The following is a 19,397-nucleotide window of genomic DNA, read 5'->3' as shown; positions in this document are numbered from 1 at the left end:
AATTGTCCCCTGAAGTTATAAATGACATTGTGTTGAAAGTATCTCGACATTCTGTTTCCATAACATGTCACAGACCAGAAAGTTCAGGCACCAGGAGGCTGAATATTGGAACAAAATTTTACATGCAAATATTCGTGAAAACATTGCATAAAAACGAGTTTGAACAAAGCTTTTGTGGACCCGGAAGCAAAATATATTCATTCAAAGATACGGAAACACTTCAACTTTGTTCTTAAAGGGGACACATTCTCAATTGTTTCTGAATATCTTACGTTTTTCTTTCATAAAGGGCGGTTGTCACCCTTTTATATTTATTTCAATAGAGAAGATCAGTAGAGAGATTTTATAGTGGTTGTTGCCACTTGGGTTTCCCATTATACAGGGTGTGAAACTTTAAGCGTTTCATTTTTGATCAGTATTTGCGTCATACTTATCAACTAATGATAAATATATCAATTGATATTGATAATTTTTTTCTACGAAACAGCAAATGAGGGAGATTCCATTTGGTACTAGATATATATTTCATGATTTATCAGATACATTTCCGTTTCTCATTAACAATAGCAGAAGTGATCAAAGATCATATCCTATCCTGAGTACATAAATAATGAAGGATTAAAATTGTGGTAATTGTTATCTCTAGTCAAGGCTAATATGGAAAATAATAATGTAAATGTTATTTGTATCTGAAGTTAAAACGCTTTCATAATTTTTAAACAAGCACATCTTCAGAGAAAGATGACTAACCAAGATCAGAAAACCCATGTGTGTAAATCATTTTTTCCTACGAAACTTTTCACAATTTAATTAGTGCTTCATTCCATTATTTATTTTTGGTTCATTATCTTCGGAAGTTTAATTGAAAAAAAAATGAGATAGGATAGAATGCATCTAATTATTCAAATTTTATAACGGGTGTTTTTTTTTCGAGGTATATAACTTTAAGTTGGCATTGCTGTTCAAGATGGCGACCGATTTAACAGCTGTCAAGTGATTTATTCTCAGTTTGGTTTGACAATTCATCATGAATAGACTCACGCCTGAACAACGCTTGCAAATAGTGCAATTTTATTTCGAAAATAATGGTTCTATGCGGAATACGTATCGCGCACTACGTCCATTTTATTTTGTTTAGCGATGAAGCTCACTTCTGGTTGAATGGCTAAGTCAACAAACAAAACTGCCGCATTTGGAGTAAAGCTAATCCTCAAATGTATGTCGAAACACCGTTACATCCAGAAAAACTGACTGTTTGGTGCGCTTTATGGGCTGATGGAATCATTGGTCCGTACTTCTTCAAAAATGATGATGGCCAGAACGTTACAGTCAATGGTGATCGGTATAGAGCCATGATTACTAACTTTTTCATTCCTGAATTGAACAACCATGATGTCCAGGAGCTGTGGTTCCAACAAGACGGCGCAACATGTCACACAGCTCGTGCCACAATCGATTTATTGAAAGACACGTTTGGTGACCGCCTAATTTCACGTTTTGGACCTATGAATTGGCCTCCAAGCTCTTGTGATTTAACACCGCTAGACTACTTTCTGTAGGGCTATGTAAAGTCATTGGTCTATGCGGATAAGCCATAAACCCTTGACCATTTGCAAGACAACATTCCCCGTGTTATTGCCGATATACCGCCACAAATGTTGGAAAAAGTCATCGAAAATTGGACGTCCAGATTGGACTACATCCGAGTCAGCCGTGGCGGTCATATGCCAAAAATCATATTTAAAATATAATGCCACAAGATTATCTTGCGGATAAATAAAATTCATGTCAATCGAATAATCCATCGTTGTTTTATTGCAATTTAAAGTTCTATAGCTCTGAAAAAAACACCTTTTATAATAATGTTATACCTACTCTGATAAAATACGAAAATTTTGATTGAGAGATTGAATTTCTTTGTATACCAAAACTGGTTTATATAATCTAGAAATTGATTTTAAATATATTTCTTCCCAGAAAACTAACAAACGAATCAAATTTTGATAAGCTGTGAATCAATTCTGAAACAACCAACACAGTTAATAAATTTTGTAATCTTGTAATTGTATTACTCGAGTCATTGAGTTAAATTCGATCGTCAAAACTGCAAAAAATTCTCACGCACTTATTGGACTATAGCTTATATAAAACAAAGGTGTATTCATTATTGTTTCAATGCATGTTCCGCCTAGCTGATAAAACCATTCATAATTTTTTTTTTCGGTCGACCACTGACGCCTTTCTCAAAACATTTCTTTCGGAATTTGTTTCAACTTATTCAATCGTCGATTTATTCTTTATGCGTATCTTATCTAGGAATGTTTGATTTTTAAATGGCTGAGTGTGTTCTGAACAGACAGATAATGTAGTTTGCTCAGTGACAAATCTTTCTATGAAGGCAAAAATCTTGTATATTTTCGGGAATGCATATAAAAGTAGAGATAGCGTATTCACTGACATAAGAGTAGTTTTCTGGATTAGTTCTGGATGGTTCAATAACAATTAAGCTATCTTTGCTTCTGAGACATCTGCGTTCTGTATTCTCTTATTTATTGGACAGGAATTAGTGTTTTCTAGAATGTTTTCAGAATATTGGAAAACAAATAGGTACCCAATATTTCTGTGATTATAAATCCGATGGGTTGGAATATTGCATGTATATTTATAAAGCGTTTTCCAATGAGAAGTTCCATTTTGATGAAAAAAAAGTATATTTTTATTTTAAGATTAATCCATGGATGTTTATTCCTTAGTAACAAGAAAGCTATGCATAAGGATGGTAAACGATATAAGCCAATTTGACATGACCAATTCGCACATTTGAGGCAGCATGTCCTCGAAAGCTTCACGAATTTCATCTTTGAGGTCTTGAATTGATTGTGGAACATTGGCATAGACCTTTCACGTGAACAATGGCATAGACCTTTCACGTGGCACCAAAGAAAAAAGTCTCAGTTAAGTGTTATAGCGGTTCCTTAATTTTTGTGTTAAAACCTAGACAGAATAGGATGAGCAAAGTACCTAATCAGACCGGAATATCATCGCAAAAATATTCAAATCATATATATAATAAAGTATACAGGGTGTTTCCAAATCAGACGTGAACCTTGAAGGAGGTATTTTCATCACTCATTTGCTGTCGATTGAGCCATATTTATTGCTAACCGAAAATCAACTTTTCCGAGATATTTGAGCTCTGGTGTTTTTCAAAAAATTTCTCACCTCATTTTCATTTTTCGTAAATTTTCTCTACGTTGACCAAGTTTGATTTAAAATTTGGATTATTTTCATCAGAAGAGGATATGATATGTGAAAAAAAGCAAAACTATGCTGTATTATATGTTGAATAATAATTAGTATGAATTCAAAGTTGGTAGATGAAAAAAAGAATACTAAATATCTAATATGAATTTACCTGAAATTTTCGAATTCCTCAATTTATGTACGACAAAATTATTTTAAAAACTTGCCAAACTCCTTCTTTATTTCCTAAAAAAGTTTCCGTTAGAATGCGGCTCTAGTTTTGTTACAGCAGACTTTGATTTGAGAGGAGAAAGAAACAAAGAAAGGAAAATAATGAATTAAATACTTTTTTATTGCAAATAGGACTCAAAATTTCAGTAAGAATGTATTCATAAATTATGTTTGAAATAACATTCACCATTCTTTACACAAGCACGTGCCCTCTTTCTTATTTCTTCAGTAGTTACTTTTCGCCTGAAATTTACTGTGAATCTTCTGACTGCTTCGTCTTTTTTGACGGTGTTCCGGATTTCTTGCTAGCCACGGAAATAATCCAAAATTATAATCAAATTTGGTCAACGTAGAAAAAATTGGCAAAAACTGAAGTAAGGTGAGAAATCTTTTAAGAATCTCAAGAACTCAAATAGATATCTCGTAAACTATTGATTTCTCGTTATCAAATATGGTTCAAATGACATCAAATGAGTCATACTAACACGTCCTCCAAGGTTCACGTATAAAAATTACAAATGTATCAACTTTGTATGATTTTATTTGGCGAGAAGTACCAAAATGTTGTTTCTTCTGGCTCGAAGTACCAAAACTGTTGCTTCTTGTTCGAAGGACTATACATATAATGTTGAATTGTGGATGAAGGAAAATACGATAATCATTTTTCACTTGTTTAATGTGCCTTGTTAAGCAAATCACAAATATCGAATAGAATTGCTGTAAAAATAATAATAATAGTATTTATTTCCAGAATTGTATCTACAATTACAAAATGAAAACAAGTCAAAAATTCTTTACAAATGAACTACTATACCTATGCTATATGTAAATGACAAAAGTCTATAAATTCCAGTATTGAATATGGTTCACATTTAATTAACATTGCGAATAATTCTCTTTTGAAGAGTTTCAATTCCTTAATGGCTCTCATTTTTCTAGGTAGATGATTGAAGAGTTTCATACTCATATAGAAATTATTACGCTCCGTACTCGTTAGTTTGTGAATAGGTAATAGATATTCAATCATTCTCCTGGTATTATTCACATTTCTACAATTCTGAAAATAGGAATTGTTCTTGAACAAAAATAATAAAATTTTATAGATATATAGACCAGGTGCAGTTAGTATATTATATCTTCTGAATATACCCCGACATGATTCCCTGTATTTCATGTGAAACATTATCCTCATAGCCATCTTATGAGCGATGAACACTCGTTCAGCCTGGGTGCTCCCACCCCAGAAAATGATTCCATATGACATAATTGATTGAAAATTTGCAAAATAAACAATCCTCAAGGTGTCTATATCTATTCTATTTCTAATGGCTCTTAGTGTATATATGATCGTATGCAGTCTCTTCACTGATTCACAATGCAACCCCCAACCAAGATTGCTCTCAATAAATACACCTAATAATTTAGTACAAGATCTTATTTGAACTATTCCATTGTCAAAAGTAATACTCTCCGGAAATGTTAGATTTGGGCGATTAGTTGAAAACATTAAAACATTAGTTTTATTCCCATTGAGAACTAAACCATTTTCGATACACCATTTTTCAATCACTGTCATTGATGTTTTCAAAGTGTTCATGACATCTCCAATAGTCTGGCCTGATATTAAAACATTAGCGTCATCAGCATATAAATATGTTTCTATATGTTCTTCTCTAGGTGATAGATGTTCAATTGGAATTATGGAAGCACCCGATGAGAGTAAGCATAGAGTAGAACCATAGATAAATTCTTCTTTTTCCCGTAAAAGCCTTAACAAACTTGAAATGGAAAGTAGTGAGCCTCGATGAAGAAATTTCAACAATCTCACAATAATATAACAAGATGACCTCAAACCCATCAAGTCGTTCAGTTTACCCAAGTTATCAGCAATTAGAGGACAAGATAGGTTGGTAGGTGTGTGTGTTTACACGCAGATTTAAACCGAGGTTATGATAATATATTGTTGTGCCCACTCTAGCGCAGGTGAGCTACTACGCAAATTATAATACATTATTATTCGAGAAAGAGCATCCCACTGGCATTTTTTCACATGCCCAGCTTTTTCAGAGAACGCCTCGTATCATTAGGTTGGTATTACCGTTTATGGCTATCAGTGAGGACATTAAATACCGTCTAAATGGCAAAAAACAGGCTCGGACGCAAGATTTTGACTCTATTATGTGGAATATCGGGTTGTTAGAGGATTATCGACCTCATTTATTGAAATCAGGTTTTCAGTGCAAGTACGAGAGAAGTTGTTGAGTATGAACTTTTTTTTCAAGTGGGTTTTTTATTTTTATGTTAATTATTCGTAATGCACTCTACCGTATTATTGATATAACAATTGTGCTAGAGGAACTGACTATTTCATCCAAATATGACTAGTAACCATGAAGAATGTAAATGAGAAAATACTTTTTTTGAACTTGATACTCAATAAGCATCAGTGGCGGATTTACAGATTTGCCGCCTGTAGGCTAATTAACTTTAATCTTATTCATTAGTATATTTTAGAAAGCATTTAGCAATTGTTCATGTAGAGATATATTGAGTATTCGGCTCTATACAGGGTGATTCCAGAGGAGACCGTCAGATTTTAGGAGAAGTTTACACTAGTCAAGGCAGTTTCGAAACTATGTTTGGTTTATGGTTGGGGGCCTTCATTGAGAGTCTACAGAGTGATTTGTCCGATGTGACCGATTTTTCTTTTATTCATAACTTTGGTATGGCTTGATCAATATTAATGAAATTTTTAGTGTAGAACAATATGATTGTCTACTTTCAATAATTCTAACACATTTTCAAAAATCCAGGGTGGGAATTATGATAACTTCATATTAAATTGGGAGGTTGAAAAAACACCCTGTACATTCCGTTTTCAAATGTTCGCTACATGCTTCAGATTCTTCCATAAGTTTACATTACTGGAGCGTTTTTATTTTTTTTTGTCACACGTTCAGTTTTGAAGTTTTCCATAAACTTCTAATAAGCCATCGCGGTGAATCACCCTGTATATCTCGAAAAACAATTATCTCTGAAATTGACAATTTTTTGAGCCGGTGTAAATATTGAATGCCTCTTTTTGGTTAACACAAAAAAATGGAAACTTCAATTTTCTATTTACCTGTATGGTGAGAACAATTATTGATCCTTTGGTAAGTGCTAGGCTGTTAACAAGTGGACCAGCTTGCAGACTAAGCTGTCTCAGTGGTAGCCTCAAAGTTGGTAGGGAATCATCCGTTCTTCTGGAAGACACAACTAGGTGTCCTCCTCTGACGGTGACTTTCCTAGGCCACCAATTTTTCTCATGGCCACATTTAACTAGCAGTTCTCCTGAAATAAAAAAGGGAATTAAGCAAAAGAATCTTCAAATCTGGTTTATCTAAATTAAAGTTGTGGTTCATTGGTTTCAATAAGGTGTACCCAATTTCCTTGGAATTTTTCCAGCTTATGTTTTGTTTTCATGTATAAGAAAAGTATCGGACTGTCAGAAATCTAGGTTAAGAGTTAACCACAGGGAAGCCTGCTGTCATCAAAGGCGAGTAGCGATATACCATTTTTTCCTGGAGTTCAACCCCCAATCAATACGACAAGCAAACGAAAACAGAGAGTATTGAGTATTTCACATTAGCATTAATGCTACATTTGAAATGTAAGTTCAAAGCCAAGCGCTAAAAGTGTCTCATGATTCGTTATAAAGCCCATATTTGAATTCAGTTCAGCCCTCCTATAAATAACTACTTCATTTCTTCGAAAACCCAAACTCTAGCAGAGAAAACATGACTCAAGACTCAGCGTGACTAATATCGAATCCTGCGATATATTTCACCTTGTCCATCGAAGGAAATCCTATAGCAAGAGAGAGTAAATTGCAGATCCCACGATAAAAATTACTTTATCAGTTTCATAAGAAAGATTATAAGTTGGATCACCACGATCGATTGCAACTGATAACGTGTATTAGAATTTCACTATTTTTAATAAAACATAATTCAATACCAACTCGCTTCATTATATCACAATGATTCGTATTATTTCCAATTGGATTGCATCATATCATCAGTCGATGAAATTTTAAATTGCAACAATGGTATACGTTGATTGGTTTCATCGTTATCAAGTGCAGGTATATATGAAACTCGATTTCGTTAAAAATATCACTTATTAATAAGAAATAGAAAGTTGATTGGGGAAGCGGAAAACAATCGGGAAAAACAAAAGACACAATGGGATGGTTCGATAATAAACGATCTGCAATCACTGTTGTATGAAATGGAAGAAGTACCTGCACTGATAGAATAGAAACAATTCAATTCTTGGGCTTGACAATAAGTGATTAAGAAATAATTTGACGGTGTTTTCCATTGTGTTCTGACAAAGCTGATTCAAATTGCCCTTCCATATTTCATTAGATAATTTTTTACGCCTCTTTGAGCTTTCATAGTTTAAGGGGACCGACTATATCTACATAACTCGCTTTGCTCGCCGAATCTACATAACTCAAATATTGATTTTTGGCGGTGGGTACATATCGAGAAACACGTTAAAGACCATGAATAAAGAAGTAATTGAAGAATTACTCAACTTTTTATTGTTATTCTTGACGAGCCTAATTGAAATCGCCGTGTAGGCGAAGAATACAATAATGCCAAAAACCTACAAGGAATTGGCCAATAAAATACAAAATATCTACATAAATTCATCAAAATTATCACATTCAAAGTGGGCTATCCCGAAAATGATAGGTAGGAATAATGAAAATAATAATGAATAATACAATAATTAATATTTTTTGTCATTCCAGTCATTTGATTTTATTGCCAAGTTGCCAATGTCATTATGGCCCTTGGGCCATTGTTTTATCAACAAAATTATACCAAATAGCCAACATCAATTTTTTTCAAGTGTTTATGCTAATTTTTATATTGAGGATCAATATTATAATTTTATTTTATAAAGATCTAGGAGATTGGATTTTCCTGAATTTGTTAGAAGGTGTAAAGCCTTCACTAATGCTATTAGAATAATTTATGGGTATGGTTCTACCTACCGACATATTTATGATTGTTGCAAAACTAGATAGCCATCAGAATAACAAAGGTTCCATCCAATCTGTCATAATTTACAGGACCACCCCGTAGAGAGCTGTTTTGTACAAAAACATGCAAATTGGGAACAAAACCCTAAATCGAGGAGATGCTTTAGGTAAGGTAAATAAACATAAATTTCTTGCTTTGTTCACAGCAAACCCTAATGGGTTTGCGATTATACGGGGTGTTTGAAATATGATTATACAGGGTGTTTCCAAATTAGACGTGAACCTTGAAGGAGGTGTTATGCGAATTGAACTCTTTATGAGCTCAGTAAACGTAAGTGAATAATTTGATAGGATTTGAAGAACATGGCCAACAATGATCTTCTTTATGCGTAAAAGAGGATCTATGGATATTGGCAATTGGCATCACGTACAAACGACTGCACCAAATTCGATCATTCTTTTTTTGTTGTGTTCATTACTGTAATGGGAAGGTATATAAAGAGTGTTTTTTTAGAGCTATAGAACTTTAAATTGCAATGAAACAACGATGGATTATTCGATTGACATGAATTTTATTTATCCGCAAGATAATCTTGTGACATTACATTTTAAATATGATTTCTGACATATGACCGCATCGGCTGGCTTGGACGTAGTCCAATCTGGACGTCCAATTTTCGATGACTTTTTTCAACATTTGTGGCCGTATATCGGCAATAACACGACGAATGTTGTCTTCCAAATGGTCAAGGGTTTGTGGCTTATCCGCATAGACCAATAACTTTACATAGCCCCACAGAAAGTAGTCTAGCGGTGTTAAATCACAATATCTTGGAGGCCAATTCACAGGTCCAAAACGTGAAATTAGGCGGTCACCAAACGTGTCTTTCAATAAATCGATTGTAGCACGAGCTGTGTGACATGTTGCGCCGTCTTGTTGGAACCTCAGCTATCGGACATCATGGTTGTTCAATTCAGGAATGAAAAAGTTAGTAATCATGGCTCTATACCGATCACCATTGACTGTAACGTTCTGGCCATCATCGTTTTTGAAGAAGTACGCGGCAGTTTTGTTTGTTGACGTAGCCATTCAACCAGAAGTGCGCTTCATCGCTAAACAAAATAAAATGGACGTAGTGCGTGATACGTATTCCGCACAGAACCATTATTTTCGAAATAAAATTGCACCATTTGCGAGCGTTGTTCAGGCGTGAGTCTATTCATGATGAATTGTCAAACCAAACTGAGAATAAATCACTTGACAGCTGTTAAATCGGTCGCCATCTTGAATAGTAATGCCAACTTAAAGTTATATACCTCGAAAAAAAACACCAGTTACATCAAAATATTCTCGAAAAATCGTACGAAAAAGAAAGGTTTTCCTCTTGTCGAGCGAACAATCATGGAGTGTAATTTGACACTTCGAAGGATGTATTTTGGGTTGACAGAATATGCGAAGCCGGGGCGGGCAACTAGTTTAGAATACATCTGGAAGCTTATACATATGTCCGATAGTGTTTGTCATAATTGAAAAAACTCCAGTTTTACCCTGTATTTCTTCGGACGTCACAAATGACGACCGTTTTGTCTTAACCGCCCTTATTTATAGCCAGACCACCCCTTGGAATTAATACGTGCAAATTGAAGACTAGCCCTAAATTCTCGGGTTTCAAATCAGAAAACAAACATCAAAACTCAGCATTCGGCACATTTTCTTCACACCAGAAGGTTAAAAGGTCCAAAGACTACACGTGTGGGTTAATCCTACCCTTCAGGATATGATGGAATATCTCATCAAATGACGTAAAACGACCTTCAGCTATTTTTATTCATCTGTTAACGAGATGTGAAAGGCTTTCGTTTCATCGTAGCAGGCTGTTGAGTGATAAATCTAAGGAGAATATCGAGTTTCTGTTTGGAAGTAGAAAAGGGCAAATACGAAGAATGTAGACAGACAAGTGGAATTTTTGGAGCACTTGTTGAAACATATGTTTTTAAGGACCAGATGGAGATTCTGCAAGGTTGGGGTCATCCCTTGTCGGTTATTGATGAGGGTTTGGGTTATTAATTATAGCAATACGCTTTGGGAATTATATCTTTCGAAAACTACCCCACAAGCAAAACTGCAATTAAAATGCCGCAAATTTTACACTATGGTTTTTTATTTCTTTATTCAAGGCAAAATGAATCTACCTGTAGAAATAAAATTATTATCATAAAAGAAGTCCAAAAGTAGAACATAAGGGTAAATAGTATATTATTTTGTGAGGAGGAAAATAATGACTTCATGGTTCCAAGAAAAATCACTTTTGCTTCAAATGAAATAAAATTATTATCATAAAAGAAGTCCAAAAGTAGAACATAAGGGTAAATAGTATATTATTTTGTGAGGAGGAAAATAATGACTTCATGGTTCCAAGAAAAATCACTTTTGCTTCAAATGAAATACCTATGCTATTTTTGTCAAACATTTCACAAATTAAATGTTAAATACAGAAAAATGTCCTTTTTCATCTCTCTGTGAAATTATATTTACAATCGATATAGAGGGTGTTCGACAAGCTCTATGACACTCTATAAAAACTTTGACAGATGACAGTTGTGCTCATTCAAATTTTTTTTTCCATTAACATGGGTCTGATTCGTTTTCATTCAGAAGTTACAGGAATTACAAATAATTAATTTTCATGTCTTAATCAAAAGTAGACCGCCTAACGAATTTACCGGTAGATATGACAACTAGAATTTCGTATCAATAACTTTTCTATGCTTCATAAAACCAATGAATCCATAAAATAACTGCTACAAGATATGAGAAGTAATTTATAACGCTTATAATCTAAAATCTTAGATAGCGGTATCTTTGTAACCAATTGATTTTCATCACTGGTAAGAATCAGGAAAATGGTAGCAAAATTTATGTTCCTATGATCTGTGGTTATTTGCGAGGGCCTCCACTACCACTCAGTGTTACCAACTGGATATTACTCGACTACTATTACTGAACGTGCCTAGTGTTATCATATTGAAATAACATAGGTAGCTATAATTATCGATATCCATTATATCAAAGCTAAACCCGACGAAAAGTGATTAAAACTTAATATCGCTATCAATTATTTCATTGTATATCAATTAGCTTCGGGGAAAAAACCTGTTACAATACCAACCGCATAAAAATATATAACGAGAATAATGGAATATTTATCAGATAATCTCGTCTTAGGAAAATTGCATGCAAATTGAGGCAAAATATATTTATGGTTCAATTAAACATCTGCTCAAGGTTTTTCTCGAACAATTTGGATTCTATTTTTGTTTCTTCACACCACACTTCATAGAATTATGTTGATGTTAATATTCAGGCTGCATGAACGTCAACTGAGGAAAACTACATTTCAAACGCTAACGGAATTTACGTGCAGAGTGTTTCACATCAACAAGAATGCGGAAAAAGGTTCTTCTCAGTATTTTTAAAATAACTGAAGAAGGATATGTCAAGAATATATTTTGCAGATATTATGGTAACCTAATTCGAATCCAAGAACTAAAAGACTATTATGAGAACGTAAATGTATAGATATATAGGTTAGATCCGACTAGCGGTTTCGGAAGTATAGCTATCTGAATTTTTTCCAATAATTCGAAAAATACTGTGTCGACGACAAAATAGCAATTCAACTCCATAGCTCCTTCATCAAGAGCATTGTAGAAGATATTTCTGAAAATTCCGTGCCAAGAAATAAATAAATATCACTCTTCTCTATGGAAGAATGATAGGTCACTTTGACATATAGGTAACCTCAAAATTGGTAGATATTCATAGAAGAATATAGTTTGGAGTCAAATCATCAGAATTCAAACATAGAGCAACCACGTTGATTGCAAACGATATAACTATATTTTTCGAATTGGAATTTATCATTACTGAATGAGCGAACAAAACCTTCTCGACTTTTTTTATTTTATTTCGATACGTGGAGATTTTACTCTGTGTGGTCCACATAAGGATAATAGTAATTATTAAAGTGAATACCTAATCCTTCAGAAAATATAGCAAATTGGCGACATTCAGGTAATTGTGGCCTTGTGGCCTCCACAAAAACCAGATCCATTAACTTTATTGCACTTTTAATGTGACACGAAATATCATTATATGTATTAGGTGCTTGTTATACTTTGGGAATGATTTCTTAGAAAAGTTTGATGTTCTGGCATACATACGAGAAGACTTGTTTCTTAATGACTCCATTATTTGAACAATTTGAAAGTGAACAAGAAATAAAGACATAAGACCTATATTTAAATTGAAGTGATTTATTATTTTCGAGTAATAATAATAGGTATGGTCTCTGCTAGCTTAAATTTTCCTCTGAAAGTTTCAATCAACGATATTAGTCTTTTTTGAGATGTTATATTTGAGGATTCTTTTTATGAATTCCTAAACACTGCAATACATACTGGTCTAGATCTTAGTGCAATAACTTTGGCGTCGGATAGAACAACTATTTTCATGAAAAAGTTCATAAAAATATATATCCTAACAAGCTGCATTTTCGAGATACAGGGTGTTAAATTTTGAAAAAAAATTGTTTTTTACAAATAATTCTAGTATTATTACATTCATGCTTTTAATTTTTAGGTATTGAAGTCTAGATAATGTAATGTTTCGAATTTGGTATGTGTTTCCTGCCAAAATCATCCAGTGGCGTAGATATAGGGGTAAGATAATCCTTGAAAATCTACACCACTGTCAATTTTCGACAAAATTGTTTCATTTCTGAAATCAACAGAGCTTTATTAAAAAAAAATCTGATATTTTTTCATAGAATGTTCCATTTTCGAGATATTCGAGTACAAATGAAACACTATCGATGAAAATCTACACAAATTAATTTTTAAATTTTCCCATCAGTGATAATACACTACGTCAATTTTCTTAATTTTATTTATCATCAAGCTTTCTGCAAAATTGTTGATCGCGTCACTAGAATCATAGAAAATGAAAGAAAAATAACGAAAGATTTCCCCATATGTCAACAAAAGATACACATCATCTTTTGCTACTCATTTTGATATATTTCAGCCAACTACTAGAAATAGGTGGAATGAGGTGAATTGAATACGAAATTGAATATAACAAAGATGCAGATATTATTCTTGCTTATGTTAACGCTCTGAACAAGCTATTAATTAGAGGGCAAAAGAAACTGTTGGAATGGAGGTCAAGCTGGTAGAAGTGAACCATATAAAATAAATGATCTCATTATGGTCCAATGGATTCTTTGCGTAGGCACAGCTAGGAACTTCATAATCTGTATTCACTTTGAGATGGTTTCAGAAGGAGCAGTAGCATGAGTATTTCCTTTTGGAATGTTTTAGGCACTATGAAATATTAGGTTTCATCTTGTTAGCCGAGAAAGTTGGTAATGTAGCAATCAAAAAGTTTTATGACGTGATCTTATCTTCGAATGATGTGTTACTCTGTTGAAGTTCTTTCGATTCCTTTTTAATTTTTTCAATTAATCTTGAAGAAATAATTGAGAGGCGAACTGAGCACATTTTGATATTCGTATCTGATTTCAACTCCGTAATTTAATAACTTAATTTATTTTGGGAATAAAATATATCGTCTTATGAAATTTTAATGCGGAATATTTATTATTTAGAAGAAACCAGAGAGTATATTTGTTTAAAACAAATCTTCAGCAATATTAACATATTACAACTAAATTTCGGGTTTTTTGTCACGAAAATATTTCACATTTTCACTGAAATAAAAGGTATATCAAAAATAATAAGTGGACATGTGTTAATGAAATTGAAACATATAAATTACTGGCATCCTCTATAGTCTAGTAGATAAATATAAAACTGGATGGATTCGAAAAATATTGATAATTTCAAAATAAACTTTAAACTGTGCTAGTTCAGTTTTCATTGAAAAATCATCAGTACTCACAAATGAGCACGGATTTTGATAAAACAATTGAAGAATTTCTAAACGTCGTTGAAGCGTTCTATGTTCTATATTTAAACGGCATAACCTTCTGAACACTAATGACTTAAGATATGCCAAAAAATAATACACAGTATTGCCATTACAACCATTCAAAATTGAATCAATCCAATTGGAAAACCCTCTACAATGGAAAATACCAACGCAGAATATTCCAATGTTGTTGCACTGAAATAAAAAGCTCAGAACTTTGAAATATGACGACTCCATAAATATATTTGGAACAAGTTAATTAAAATAAGGCTTATCTGTATCCATTTCACGCTTTGATCTCTTCAACAGCCTGTGGCACCAATTTGATATGTTGCATTTCAATTACAAACTACATCTGTTTTTGCTACTGTTACGAATGTTGCTGTTATCTGACCCTTTATTAATAATCGAAGCCTGTGATGAAGTTTGTAATAGGCCACAAATGAACACGACATTCGAGATGGTTAATGATCTCTGGTTAACGCACGTCCATTTCTAGTCATAATAAAATAATTGCCAGGACAGTACTGAAAAAATTGTGCTTGTAAATTGATTAGCTATATCTCGGAGTACTTATATGGGCTTTATTGAATTGCTGCATTCCGTAGTTTAATAAGGAAATTGTTTGATGAATTGAATACTCATTTTAATTCAATTTTTTTGTGTAAGTAGGTTTATACCGTTTTATGATAGTTCATAATAGGCTCCAGAAGTTATGACAATCAATTCGCTGATATTAGTAGCAACTATAAATAAAGATGAAATGAATATGTACAGGGTGTTTCTTCATAAACTGGACAAACATATAGATGACACCGGAAGAATTATTTTTCCCTTATGACATATATACCTCGTTTTAAAAGCATAAGCGAGACACAGGGTGGTCAATGTGTTATGGTGATGAATTCTAAGTTAGTAAGTAAGTTTACTTAAACATTATCTAAAGAATAAGAAACATAACGAACCTATGATTCAAATTTGATCTCAATATCTCAAAAACTGAAAGAGCTATTATTATAACAAAAACCAAAGTAAAGTAAGTAAATATTGCTAAAAAAGGCCAAAAGGTTAAAGAGATAATGAACTACAAACTTCTTTGAGATTTTATCTTGGCGGTATGTATATTATGTCAATCGTGACCTCAAACTTTTGGATTTATGCATTTTTGAAAATTCTATTCTCAATAATCTATTCTTTCATAAGAGCTACGGTTTTTGCAATAAAAGAATAAATGTTGAATATTAAGTATCAAATTTACAATGTTCTTCGTGAATCTTCAAGAGTACTTAATCAACCAAAATTCAGCATTTGTAAAGCCAATAATTATATGCGAAATCTTTTGGCCGCACCTCACTGATGTTTCTTCAATACTTCCCACAGTTCCTCCAAAATGGAGTCCCTCATTATACCAACAACAAACGTGTCACCTACCATCAACTTATTAGACGCCCACACTTGAACAGATGATCTATTGATTAATAGTTTCGTTTATGTCAATTAGAATTTATAGCAATAATTTCGTAATATCCCGTTGATAGGTGGTTTATGTTGTTCGACAACAATATCGTTGGATTTATGAGGGTTTTAGCATAAACAAGTTTAAAGAGTAGGAATGCTTACAACATGTTTCATTAGATATCTATTGATCTCTCTATTGTGTATCTCATTAGTTTTTTTTATAGCTATTATAAAGGATTGATTGAATTCTTTGAGATTATTTAATCAAAAACACTATGAATATTATAAAATGTTTCCAGTTTTTTCCCAAAAAAATATTGGTAATGAATCATTTGAGGTCTGGGTTTTGAATTGAGAATTGTGAGAAGTGATTATCAGATCTTCAATATTGATAGCACTTTCATGGAAGATGGTGTTTTGACGACTTCCAATCAAAAACCTCTAAGTAATAATTAGCCGAAGGGTTTAAGAGAAAATGAAGTACAAACTTTTCCGGTGTGTATATTACATTAAAGTTATAGTAACCAAAATATAATCCACATAATCTTCAAGATGAATTTGAAAAATTTCGGAATAACCATTTGAGGACAATAAAACAGTTTTCAATTATTCTATTCCTCCTTGAGATAACTTCTATAACAATGGTATATTTCAATGGTACTATTGCTTATTGCAAAACTACCATCAGAAATGCTGTAATTTCACTCAAAATGAAGACATCACAATAAATAAAAGAGGTACCACTGGACAGGGTGTTCTGAATAAAACCTTACTTTCCATTTTTCGTGTCTATAACAAAAATGGAGTTAATGAAGATGGAATCTGAACAGTTATGTTTCCTAGGTATCAAGCTATAATTCAAAAAAATAATTGCTGAAATTGGCCAAAGGGTTCGAGAGAAAATGAACTACAAACTTTTCCGGTGTGTACATTACACTTAAGTTATAGTAACCAGAATAAAATGCTCATAATCTTCAAGATGAATTCGAAACATTCAAGAAAAAACATTTAAGCACAATAGAACAGTTTTCAATTATTCCATTCCTCCTTGAGATAACTTCTAAGAATGGTATATTTCAATGGTATTATATTATTGCTTATTGCAGAACTATAGAAAATACAAACCTGTAAAAGAACTCATTTAGTTTACCCAGTTTCACAATCAACGAACACATGGAAAGTCAACAGCGGAACCCTATATCCAGCGCGTTCCGACACATACTTAGCCAACATTTTAATGACATAATAATAAAAATAATAATAAACAGGAAGACGCAGTATCCTGTGAGGAAAAAGTTCATAATAAAGATTTCATTGTGGCTCGAACAACTCGATACGTCAACTGCGCAACTTTTGTCGACATACTATTTAAATCTACACTGTATAATGTCGTGATTATGGGAGTATGGAATTTCGTGCATTTCCTTCTTCCTCAACTCTATCTAAAAGCGATACAATTACTGCTTTTATAATAGAAAGTCTGACAGATTGTTAATCGCATTTTGAAGTCCTAATGAAAGGGATAAAAAAATCACTAGAATTTGTCAATGTACAGGGTGTTCCCCCATTGACGCTCTAGTATAGTAAAATTGCTGAAATTTTTGAATTTTTTTCGACACAGTATCTTCATTAGAGCTACTTCCTTAAAAGGCTTGGATATACACATGTGTACAAAAGATATGTAAATAATTTAGATTTTCTTTAAGAAATATGAAGATTTTTTTCCTCTTTTACAACAGCCACAATACATGTTTTGTTTTCAGTGGGAAATTCAACAAATAATACATAATTTTTATGTTTAATATAGGTGTACAACTTTGTTTCTTTAATTCTGTGGTTATTCCGTTCATTCTTCCACATCTTGTAGAACAAAATCGTGCGAGAATATATCAGAAACGCACAGTTTTCATGGTTATATTTTATTATTATATGTTGGTACTCCAAACCTTCCGCCACGGCTTTATCTGTCAATTCATTTGAAATTTGCCTTAAAGAAAATCGGTTCTGCCAACCAACATTTTTCAATGCAAAAATCACTAAATGATATCTATTTTTGGAAATATTTTATTAATTTCAATAAAAATGCAATGAATTAAAAAAAAAAAATGTATAATACTCGTACAGAAGGCTCATTTTACCACTCGTTTTTGAATTTTAAAGTCGTGGAAGAATATCAATGCCTTCTGCACTTATATTATAAATAACTATTCCGACGTTTCGCAATAGATGGCTGTAGCGGTGAATGGTAGTCAAAATAAATAGATCGTAGATATCATACAATTAGCTTAAGTATTAAAAAACATAACGCCATAGAAATATTAGTCGATTTGTGTCTGCATCATATTATTCTAGATAAAACATTTCAGCTTACAAGCCAAATTCTCGTCATTTGTGGGAGATTTTAATTTTCTGCTTTATTATGAAGAAATCTGCGGATGAGGCTTATCGAATGCTCTCAAACACCTATGGTGAGGCCGTTATTAGTGAAAGAACGTGCCGAGAGTAGTTTCAACTATCAATGCTTCAAGAATGGTGATTTTGACGTCGAAGACGAGCATGGCGGTGGAAGAGAGAAGTTTTCCAAAAGTGCAGAATTGGAGGTATTACTTAATAAATTATAATGTATAGATCTACTCATTGCTGTTTTATCCACTGTGTCTTTTTCATGGGTTTTCCATGTAACTCATTTATTTAATTATGTCAGCTTATTCTGTAAACGTTTACACAAACCAGTCACTACACCGATACGGGGAGACAGAGTTTTTGCTGAGGTTTTTATCTGTTCTCTTGTATCATACGTTGAAATGTATGATGCCCCGTTACATTTCCTCTGCTAATACTGAGATTCATCGACACATATGCTTGATTGTTTGAAATTAATATTTTGTATTTGCTCTTTCTCAAAAGAATATATATATATATATATATATATTTAATGTTACACCTAGAATTCTCCCAATTCATCTTTTCTCCATTTTTATTCAAATTTGAGTTTATATCTAGTCTCCTCTCTGTACGAAAATAGTCTGACTCTTTTAACTATTTACTGAATTTGGAGACATAATATTTTTTTATCCCTGAAGTGATCATAAACCTTTTTCTTCCTTTGTAGACTCGGAAGCAATAAAATTTAGGGTACAAGATCCATTGGTGATACACATTTTATTATACATTTGTCCAAGACTAGTCTTGTTATGCCGACAAAATGGAAAGTCAACACTTGGAATGTTTCGGAGGATACATCAAAGAAACCCAGAAATTAGGAGAACTTAGGAATGATTTATGACAACCACTTGAGTTTCAGGATTTTAGCTCATTTATATTCTGCAATGAAAGATAAATTCAAACCTTTATAGGTGAATATTCAGATTTCATCCCTTATTAATGAGATCCACTACTTGGATTAACTATATTCCTTATTAATCAATTAATTAT

At 32.9% G+C, this 19,397-nt stretch overlaps 1 protein-coding gene across 3 annotated transcripts in view; it reads right to left on the bottom strand.

The window, feature by feature from the left end:
* The window catches only part of LOC123681626, an 80,973-nt gene that overhangs the window by 3,591 nt on the left and 57,985 nt on the right, over nucleotides 1-19,397 (bottom strand). For 2 of the 3 annotated variants that reach the window (XM_045619840.1, XM_045619842.1), the window contains exon 2: nucleotides 6,599-6,807. In XM_045619840.1, coding sequence (XP_045475796.1) covers nucleotides 6,599-6,807 — 209 coding nt within the window. Of the gene's footprint in view, nucleotides 1-6,598; nucleotides 6,808-17,087; nucleotides 17,288-19,397 lie in introns of those variants that run through there. The other variant, XM_045619841.1, reaches the window with a different exon arrangement.

Source organism: Harmonia axyridis, chromosome 6 (assembly GCF_914767665.1).
Source record: "Harmonia axyridis chromosome 6, icHarAxyr1.1, whole genome shotgun sequence".
NCBI classification, from domain to species: Eukaryota; Metazoa; Arthropoda; class Insecta; order Coleoptera; family Coccinellidae; genus Harmonia; species Harmonia axyridis.
Note: the sequence above shows the minus strand (reverse complement) of the source record. Positions and strands in the feature narration are given on the sequence as shown.